General features: G+C 39.4%; 2 protein-coding genes across 6 annotated transcripts in view; one reads left to right on the top strand and one right to left on the bottom strand.

The window, feature by feature from the left end:
* The window catches only part of SPA17 (sperm autoantigenic protein 17), a 131,185-nt gene extending 126,612 nt beyond the window's left edge, over nt 1-4,573 (bottom strand). For all 5 annotated transcript variants that reach the window (XM_069080557.1, XM_069080554.1, XM_069080558.1 and 2 more), the window contains exon 1: nt 4,562-4,573. The gene's annotated coding sequence lies outside the window, so the exon portion shown is untranslated. The remainder of the gene's footprint in view (nt 1-4,561) is intronic.
* LOC138155347 (olfactory receptor 8B8-like) lies at nt 4,385-5,326 on the top strand. Its single transcript, XM_069080553.1, has one exon. The coding sequence runs from the start codon at nt 4,385-4,387 to the stop codon at nt 5,324-5,326; it is 942 nt and encodes a 313-aa protein (XP_068936654.1).
* Nucleotides 5,327-10,259: the final 4,933 nt, after the last annotated feature.

The following is a 10,259-nucleotide window of genomic DNA, read 5'->3' as shown; positions in this document are numbered from 1 at the left end:
ATATATATATATATATATATATATATATATATATATATATATATATACACTCCACAAATGACGAAAAAATTCCTAGTAGAGTTGTCTAAAAATGGAATGGGTTTGTTTATTATGTAGTGAGCTCCTCATCACTGGAGGTTTTTTTTTTTTTTTTAAAGCAATTGGGGTTAAGTAACTTGCCCAAGGTTAGACGGCCAGTTTTTTTTTAAGTATCTGAGGCCGAAACCGATCCTTGGTCCTCCTGACTCTGGGGCTGGCGCTCTTACTCACTGTGCCACCTAGTCACCCCTACTGGAGGTTTTTTTGAGCAGAACCTAGAATGATTGCTTGCTGGTGATATTGTTTTTGATTTAAAAGAAATTATTTACAATTAGTTTACAACATTCACTTTTACAAGTTTTTGAGTTCTAAAATTTCCCCCCACTCCTTCACCCTCCCCTCCATGGCAGCATGCATTTCGATCTAGGTTCTACATATACCTTCACATTAAACATTAGTCAAGTAGTAAAGGAGAATTATAACCAATGAAATGAATAACAAGGAAGAAGAAACAAAACAAAATGAAAAAGAGAGAGTGCAAGTAGTTTGCTTCAATCTGCATTCAGACTCTGTAATTCTTTCTTTGGACGTGGATAAACTTTTCCATTGTTAGTCCTTTGGAGTTGTCTTATAACGTTGTATTGCTGATATGAGCCTGGTCTATCAAAGTTAGTTGTCACACATACAATGTGTCTGTAATTGTGTACAGTTCTCCTGGTTCTGCTCTCCTCATTCAGCATCAGTTTATATAAGTCTCTCCAGGTTATCATGAAGTCTGTCTGCTACTTATTTCTTGTAGCACAATAGTATTCTGTTTCATTCATATACCACAACTTGTTTGACCATTCCCCAACTGATGGGCATCCCCTTGATTTCCAGTTCTTTGCCACTACAAAAAGAGCTACTATAAATATTTTTTGTATATTCAGGTCCTTTTCCCACCATATGATTTCTTTGGGATACACAGCCCTAGAAGTGGTATTGCTGGGTCAAAGAGCATTATGTACATTTTTATAGCCATTTGGGCATAGTTCCAAATTGCTCTCCAGAATGGTTGGATCAGTTTACAACTCCACCAACAATGCACTAGTGTTCCAATTTTCCCACATCTTCTCCAGTATTTATCATTTTCCTGTTTTGTCATGTTAGCCAATCTGACCAGTGAGATGTGTCACCTAAGACTTGTTTTTATTTGCATTTCTCTGATCAATATTGATTTAGAGCATTTTTTCATAAGCTTATAGATATCTTTAATCTCTTTGCTGGAGATATTTTTGAATGGCTTCATTCAAATGGCTAGATGAGATGATTTATTTTTTTTTAAATTTACTTATTTACTTTTAGTTTACAACATTCAGTTCTACAATCTCTTGAGTTTAAAATTTTCTCCCCCTCCCTCCCTCCCCCCATAGCGGCATGTAATCAAATATAGGTTGTACAAATACCTTCATGTTGAACATTAGTCATGTTGTAAAGAATGATTATAACCAATGGGGTGAACAATGAGAAAGAAAGGACAAAACAAAACAAAATACAAATGAGAGAGAGCAAATAGTTTGTTTCAACCTGCAGATTCTGTAGTTCTTTCTCTGGATGTAGATATCGCTTTCTATCATGAGTCTTTTGTAGTTGTCTTCTAACCTTATATTGCTGAGAGGAGCCCAGTCTATCAAAGTTAGTCATCACACATCCGATGTGTCTGTAATTGTATAGAAAGTTCTTCTGGTTCTGCTCTCTTCACTAAGCATCAGTTTATGTAAGTCTCTCCAAGTTATTATGAAGTCTGTCTGCTCCTCATTTCTTATAGCACAATAGTATTCCATTACATTAATATACCACAACTTGTTTAACCATTCCCCAATTGATGGGCATCCCAATGAGATGATTTCTAAAACTCTGTTTGACTCTGGGATTCTATAATTCCCTAAATATTAACTTTTAAAGTTTCCTAAAAATTTATTGGAATATATGGTGGGAGCAACAGGTGTGTGATCTGCAGATAAGACTTGCTCACAACCTTTCCTGGAATGGATTTACATCTTCAATTTGAATATTTGTATAGATGAAATGTTAATATCTAAAACTATGTGGGAGAGAGACATACTAACAGGAGTAAATGTAGGGTATACATGCTTCCTCATATCCTCCTGGGAGCCCAGCTGTAGTAGCAAGCACCTTAGCATACCCAGGGTGGCTGCTGACACAAGTTCTTAGATTTGCTTTTCTAAAGGAAAGCAACTCAAAATGGGTTAACAATCTTGCTTTAATCAATCAAACATATATCATTTACCTAGTTCAGGGGAAAAAAGTCAGCACCCTGAACTTCAGAGAATACAAACAAGTAACAAGCAGAAGTTACAAGCAGACAGAGAAACATCAGCAGATAGGCTTCCAACTGTCTGACCATTATATACATACCTAGTCAGTTACCAGAGAGGGAAGCACCAACATCTGGGTTTTCAAAGCTAGGGGGCTCAGTGGCTGCCCAGAGTCTCATCTGGTCAAATCACACAACTCTTCTCAAAGTGAGCCCCAAAGCAAAACCTCACATCAGGGTGTATATATATATATATATGTATGTATATGTGTATATATATATATGTATGTATGTATGTATGTATAATCTTCTCCTGGCTCAGAGAAGTCACAACCCTCTTGACCCACTGCCCAATCACAAATTATCAAGGTGTGGGCATTCCTGAAAAATAAGCCTCCTACCACAGGCTCCATGTGACCACATTCAGCCTATTAGGGGGCAGAATATACTTTCAAATCAAGGAAGGTTCTCAGAGTCACTTAAGCCTATCAAAGGGCCTAGGGGCAGGGAAGATATTAAATTCTCATTCCCATAACACCAGCTAAGACAGAATCTTTATCTGTCACTTTTCTACTCTTTAAACAATCACAGAGAAATGGAGTAAGTATAAGGAACTCCTATAGGGATGAAACTTTCTTTTGTTAGGTGTAGACTTATGGAGAAAAAGGAGGAAGGGGTCAAAGGATGTTTCCAACTCTTCTTCACTGGGGGATGTTCAGTCTCATGCAGTGAAAAGTTTGAGTACATGTTTAAACCTCAAAGGAGCTTCACAGTCCAGAGCATAAACACTATCACTAATCTCTATTCCCTCTGCTTTAATCTGGATATCCTTGGGGAGTGTCTGTTAGTGCATTTTTTGAGTTTTGAGATTTCTATGCTCCAATTAAATTTCTTGGCATCCTATCGGTTGTTAGTTCTAGTGACATGACTGGCTTTATTTCTTTTCCTGTAGCTGGAGAGGCTCTCTTGTGCCTTTGCCTAGTCTGAAATTGTGACTATTCATTCAGAATTTCTCCTAGAACTGCTTGACTGAGGTCCATGGTCTAGAAACCTCAGCTAGAAACAGAGCATAACATTTTGTCCCCATCAATCTCTTCAAAACCATTTCTAATTTGGGATTCTATGAGTAAAGATTCAAAAAGGCCCAATGCTGACATCTTCACATAGAAGTAAGGTGAGTTTCAGACTAGTTCCTCTACTTTCTCCTTCCAAACCCATACTGTGGGATTCTTGGTTACTTAGAAAAGCCAGGAGGAGCTGGTTAAAAGTTTTGTTTAATGGGTCATGATAGGTCAGGCTCTAAAGACTTTCTGTGGATACAAATCCAAGCTTCCCTTTTTGCCTTCCATGTAGTTTTGGTCAGTGAGCAATTTAGATATTCTGTATACTGTTTTCTTCTCTCCAAAATGGGGCCATGGTTTTTGGTCCCTACTCTACTAAAGTACAAGAGAGGTGATGAACTCTAGGTTGAGTCTCACCACTTAATAGGAGCTGAACTGGAAGGGGTACCATTGTTTCTTCAATTAGTGATCTAGCATACTAAGGTCTCATTCTGGACTCGGGCTTATCTCCCTCCCCCCCTTTAAAAATTTGTCTAAAAAATTTGTTATAAAGAGCAATTAGAGTCACTGGTAATCTTGGTTGTAGCCATAGTAGACCCAGTGTAGCAGGGTTTGGGTTCTGAACAGTGGTAAACTAGTATAAGTTTAGCAGCTAGATCTCTGAAAAAAAAAGTACATAGGACACACTTTAAGGTTTAATCTGCATTATTAACATGTTCACCATCATTTTCTTGAGTCTAGACAATCAACAAGAGAATGAATAAAATGTTGATTTCTAGCACTTGATAATTTCTGATGTGTTGATGTTCACATTGAATATTTAACAATCAGTTCTGGTGAGCTGGTTCAACAACAAAACCCAATTTCAAGTGGATTTTTGTTCTTGTCAATAGACAATAGAGTGAGGGAGAGAGAACTAGGTAACCTTCTAATGTGATTCTCTTCTCCTGTCTCCACAGATTCTTCTATGAGGAGAATGGGCACAGGAAATGACACCTCAGTGTCTGAGTTTATCCTTGTTGGTTTAACAGACCAACCAGAGCTCCAGGTCCCTCTATTCTTTCTGTTCCTTGGTATCTATGTGGTCACTGTAGTGGGGAACCTAGGCTTGATCATTTTGATTGGTCTTAATTCTCATCTTCACACCCCCATGTACTATTTCCTCTTCAATCTGTCCTTTGTAGATCTCTGTTATTCCTCATCTATTATCCCTAAGATGCTTGTGAATTTTGTGTCAGAGAAAAATAGCATCTCCTATTCAGGGTGCATGGCTCAGCTATATTTCTTCTGTTTCTTTGTAGTTTCGGAGTCCTTCCTTCTGTCAGCGATGGCATATGATCGTTATGTTGCTATCTGTAAGCCACTGCTTTACAATATCACTATGTCCTATCAGGTCTGTTCTCTGCTAGCGTTTAGTGCCTATGTGATGGGGTTTTCTGGAGCCATGCCCCACACAGGAAGCATGCTGAGACTGTCATTTTGTAGCAACAACATCATCAATCACTATATGTGTGACATACTCCCTCTCCTGGAGCTCTCCTGCACCAGCACTTATGTCAATGAGTTGGTTGTTTTCATTGTTGTAGGCATTGACATTGGAGTCCCCACTGTCACCATCTTTATCTCTTATGCTTTAATCCTCTCTAGCATCCTTCGCATCAACTCCACAGAGGGCAGGTCCAAAGCCTTCAGCACCTGCAGTTCCCACATAATGGCTGTTTCTCTTTTCTTTGGATCTGGGGCTTTCATGTACCTCAAACCTTCTTCTCTTCTATCCATGAGCCAAGGGAAAGTGTCCTCTGTTTTCTACACCATTGTGGTACCCATGTTGAACCCCCTGATCTACAGCCTGAGAAATAAGGATGTCAAATTGGCCATGAGGAAAATCCTGAGCAGAAGAATATTCTGAACAGTACCAGGTCAACAAGTGGGCTCAAGGTTCTGTTTTCATTACTGGAAATTCTTCATGACTATCTCTTAACCCAAATGCTTTTCTTTTACAGAGGAAGTGAATGTCAGTCTCTCTTCTCAAACAGATCCATCTCTTAGAAATTAATAATAGCCAACATTTATATAGCATTTACTATATGCCAAAAATTGTGGTAAAAACTTTACAAATTTCATCTCATTTGATCCTCATGATAGTTCTGGGAGGTAGGTGCTATTATTATCCCCATTTTACAGTTGAAGAAAAACTGAGGCAAAGAGGTTTTTTTTTTTTAAGTGACTTTCCCAAGGTCACACTGCTGGTGAATGTCTGAAGCTGGATTTGAATTTAGGTCTTCCTGACTGCAGGCCTAGCACTCTATCTGCTGCAGCATCTAGCTGCCTAAATTAAGTTCTTGTTTTATCGAAAGATTTTCCAAAAATATTCTTTTAGGTAATGGACTCCCATAATGAATTGAATTTTTACTCTAGCCACAAAAATGCATACAATTATTTAGAAAGAGGTCTATGGGAGAAAAATATCTCATACTTTGGCAAGAAATTTTTCTTTAGGTTTCCTTCTGTCTGTTGAAGACAACACCCTCCTATCTGTATCTAAGGTTTGTAAGCTTGACTTTATCTTCAACTTCTTATTCTCGCTTACCCTATATCAAGTTATTCGCCAAAAATTGTTGTTTCTTCCTTCGCAGCATCTCTTGACCCTCTTTCCACTTATACAAACACTATCTTAGTTCATTTGTTACTGTTGTTCAGTTGTTTTTCAATTGTATCTGGCTGTTTGTGACTATTTGGGGTTTTCTTGGTAAAGATACTGGAGTGGTTTACCATTTCCTTCTCCAGCTTATTTTACAGATGAGAAAACTGAGGCAGACAGGGTTAAGTGACTTTCCCAGTGCCACACAGCTAGTCAGTGGCTTCCTTCCACTTCTAGGATAAAATATAAATTCCTCTGTTTAGCTTTTAAAGTCTTCGACAGTCTAGCCCCAACCTATCTTTCCAGTGTCAATGGACTTTATACCTCTTCCCACCCTAGCTCAATTTTTCTCATCCAGTCAAACTGGCCTTCTCTTTGTTCCACACACATGCCACTCGCCTGCCCATCTCCATACCTTTTCACTGGCTATACAATATACCTAGTATGCCCTCCCTCCTTGCCTCTGCTTCTAAGCATCCCTCTTTTCCTTTAAAATGTAGCTCTAGAACTATCTTCTGCAAAGTTTTTCCTGATCCCCCAAAGGCAAAGTGCTCTTTTTCTCAAACTACCTTGTATGGAACTACTTTGTATAGGCCTGTGTATATGTAAAGATTCACTTTATGTTTATACTGTATGCATTTATATATGCGTTTGTCTCTCCCATTAGAACGGAAGCTCCTTGTGAGTAAGGATCATTTCATTCTTTGTATTTATATGTCCAGCGCAAAGCAGAGTATCTGATCCTTCCAGCTATTAGTGTCTCCTTCCCTCCATTTGTCTTGTATTTATTTTGTTTATACTTGTGCATGCATATGCTGTCTCCAGTGATAGCATGTGAGCCCTTTCACGTCAGGGATTTTCCTTTTATTGTCTTTGTATCTTCAATACTTAGTGTAGTGGCAGGCATATTGTAAGTGCTCTCTAATATATATTTGTTGGATGACTGATTCCAGGTCTTAAGTTGTATAAAATATTTTCCAATTTTAATTGCTCTTGGAAGAATATCAATCTCCCTATATAGGAAATAGTAAGAAGAGGAGCAAGCAGGGATCTTGGCTGATGAAGTGGTATGGGAACAAATGATGGAAAACAAATGAAATTGGAGGGGAAGGGCTCAGAGGGGAAGAGGCTCAGAGGAAGGTGGACTGTGGTAATGTAAGAGCAGGTCCTCAGTAGAGTGTTGTCTTTGAGTGTTTGTACTTTGAACCAACTACCACTACTCCTCCTACTGAAAAGGTGAGGTTTAGAGATAAGAACTGGCACTTGTCATATCCTTCCCCTAAACCTGTGTCTCTATCTTATATTCCCTCCTCCCTTTATGGGCTTCATCTGCCTATCAGAAGATCTTACCCCTCAAATGAAAATCAGCAGGCAGAGCTCTCAAACTGGCGATGCTCCAAGTTAGGTAATCCTATTCAGCATATGTGATTCAAGGAGGGAGTAATTAGGACTAATTGCCAGGGGAAATGGAATTAGATGTTCAAAGATTGATTAACTGTGTAAGATTTTGTGAACTAAGAAGGTTCATTAGTTCTTATGTACAGTAGTGCAAAATGAAACATCAGACACTCATGTACATTTTTAAGATGCTCCTTCATTCATTCACATGGTGACTTGATATAGAGAGTGGGGATGAGGGTCCATCTTGGAGACATCACAGAAAAATGAAGGAATTACAGAGCTTTCAATAGTGTCAGAAAAGTAAGGAGAATGGGGCATTGTGGGGTACAGAGAGAGCAGGTGGTATCTTGTGCTGCAGATGAGATGTTCTCATGGGATACTACTGTGGCATGAGCTACTGGAAGCTACTGGAAGCAGCTGAATTGAGTGGAAGCTTCTGTTTGGTATTTCTGTTATGGTATTTAGGGAAGTAAGATAGTGGGATTGGGGCTATTGTAGCATCAATAAGACCAGTCTCTCTCTCTCTGTCTGTCTGTCTGTCTCTGGAGTGTATGGCAAGAGAGAGGATGTGAATGTAGGTAGAGAAGCTAATTATGACTGAGATATGGTATGTAGCAGCTGCTCCTTATGCCTTTCCCTTTATGTCTTCATTGATTCATCAGAATATATTACCATATGGGGTCCTGTGTCTTTTTTCCCCTATGTCTTAATTGTGATGAATGAAAGTGTCCTTCTCTAAGGCCACACATTTCTTGCACCAGAAATGGAAGAATAAGCAAAAGTTGTCTATATGAAGTATACCTGCTAAGCATAATCTCTCCTATCCCTAGAAAAGGGGAATCCTTACTGTAGGCATCAGGATATAGCAAAGAGCTTTTGTGGTGTACAGGTTGCAATTCCCCTAGAACTCCATTTCACTGTATATGTTTTTTAAAAGTTCCCATAAGGAATTGCTTAAGGCTGATGCAATAAAAGTCTTATTTGAGACTTCTCTCTTCTTCTATGGTGTGATGTACTATTCTCAGCCTTTGCATGGGATCTTCCTTTGCCCTGATTTAATATCTCAGACACTGTCTCAAACAGGGTGGGATCCTGCATCTTTTGTCATACTATATTGTTCTAAGACCTGGTAAGATTATGTCCTTGTTGGGAGGGTGATTCATTTTTTCTTATTTGCTGTAGTCTTTGATCCTTTTTATTTCGTGTAATGTTGTAATTTTCACAGATAACTTTCAATGAGTTGGGCCCAGAATTGGAGAAGAAGAGGAAAAAAAGGCTAGATTTCTATTGGAAAACCTCACAGTTCTGTTATTTACCCCAAGATTCTTTCCAAAATATAGACTCTTCAAATATTATTCTGGTGATACTGTATAAGTATGAGTTATAAAATACAACATTCTTGCAAAGAATCACCTAAAAGACAAAGGAGAATACATGGTGGCTATGAGAAGTCTATAACATACTACAAATGAGGCATTGTTTAGAAGAAGCAAGTCATAGAAATGTATTACTGGGGAAAAAAGATGGGATAGTTGCTGTAATGGGAATGTAAATTTTAAAGATCTTTCCTGCCCCTAGGCTAAAGTGCACCTGGAGCCTGGGGTGGGAGGCTTGTTTTTCAGTAGATACTTCTTGATTAGCCAGTGGGTCAATAAGGTTGTTACATTGTCTGAGCCAGGAGAAGGCTATATAAGCCCTGATGTGTAGCTTTGTTTTGGGGGCTTACTTTGAGAAGTGTTTTGTGGTTTGATATGGATTCTGGGAAGCCGTTGTCCGGCTGCCCCCCCCCCCCCTTTTGAAAAACCCAGATGTTGAAACCCAGATGTTGATTGGGTATGGATGTAATGGCTGGACAGTTTGGAAATCTGTCTACTTGATCTGTTTCTGTCTTGATAATTCTGCCTGTATACTTTGAAGTTTGGGGTGCTGACCTTTTTCCCCTGAACAAGGTAAACGATGTATGTCTGACTGATTAAAGTAAGCTTATTAACCCATTTTGAGTTGCTTTCCTTTAACAAAACAGATCCAAGAACCTGTATGGGCAGCCACCCTGAGGACGCTTGGGATGCTTGCTGCTACAGTTGCATAGGGAGAGAAATAGAATAATCAGTGGTCAGCATGTATGCTCCATTAATATTCATGTAATTTTAAGAGAATGAAAAGGCCTTCAGTATGTTGAGAACAGTTACTAGAACAGTTTTTGTCTTTCTAGCACAGTGCCTGGCATATAACAGACACTTAATACATAATTCTTGAGTGATTGACTGGGAATATTTTCTGTGCAACAATTTATGAGAGGACACGGTGTATCAGCAATGCCATATTCACAATGCCTATGGAGATTACAAATATGCTGATATAATTATCCATCACAAAATACATCATGCTTGCCATATGGGGGAATAAGCTGGAAAATTTATTAAGATACCAAAAGGCTGAGTCCCAAAACCAGAAAGTGAAAGCCATCAGAGTAGTTATGACATAGGCACAGGTAGATAAAGTAGAAAGCACCCACATTTTCAAGCCTTTGAAACAGAACAGGCTACCTCAGGCAAAGGTCCTCCTCTCCCCACTCACAGCAAACACCCAGCGTCCAGGAAGTGCGCTCCCAGCAGCTCCGGCCCTTGGCAGTCCTCAGCAGGAGTCCTTAGCAGAAATTCTGGCTAACTCAAAAAGGGCTTCGCGCTGCCGCTGCCTCTGCTGCTGCTGCCGGCCGTTGCCACTGCCGCCAGCCACCGCAGGAACTCGAGTTTTGCTTCCGCTTCCTCTTGCTCCGCCCCTTCCTGCTACGTCAGCAAGT

This window comes from Petaurus breviceps, unplaced genomic scaffold, assembly GCF_028583685.1.
Source record: "Petaurus breviceps papuanus isolate PSGF00001 unplaced genomic scaffold, PetGlider_PUasm1.0 91133, whole genome shotgun sequence".
Classification (NCBI taxonomy): domain Eukaryota; kingdom Metazoa; phylum Chordata; class Mammalia; order Diprotodontia; family Petauridae; genus Petaurus; species Petaurus breviceps.
The sequence above is the reverse complement of the archived record's forward strand: the minus strand, read 5'-3'. Positions and strand labels throughout refer to the sequence as shown.

Coding starts and splice junctions, on each gene's coding strand:
- LOC138155347 (XM_069080553.1), top strand. CDS start 4,385: ATGAGGAGAATGGGCACAGGAAATGACACCTCAGTGTCTGAGTTTATC.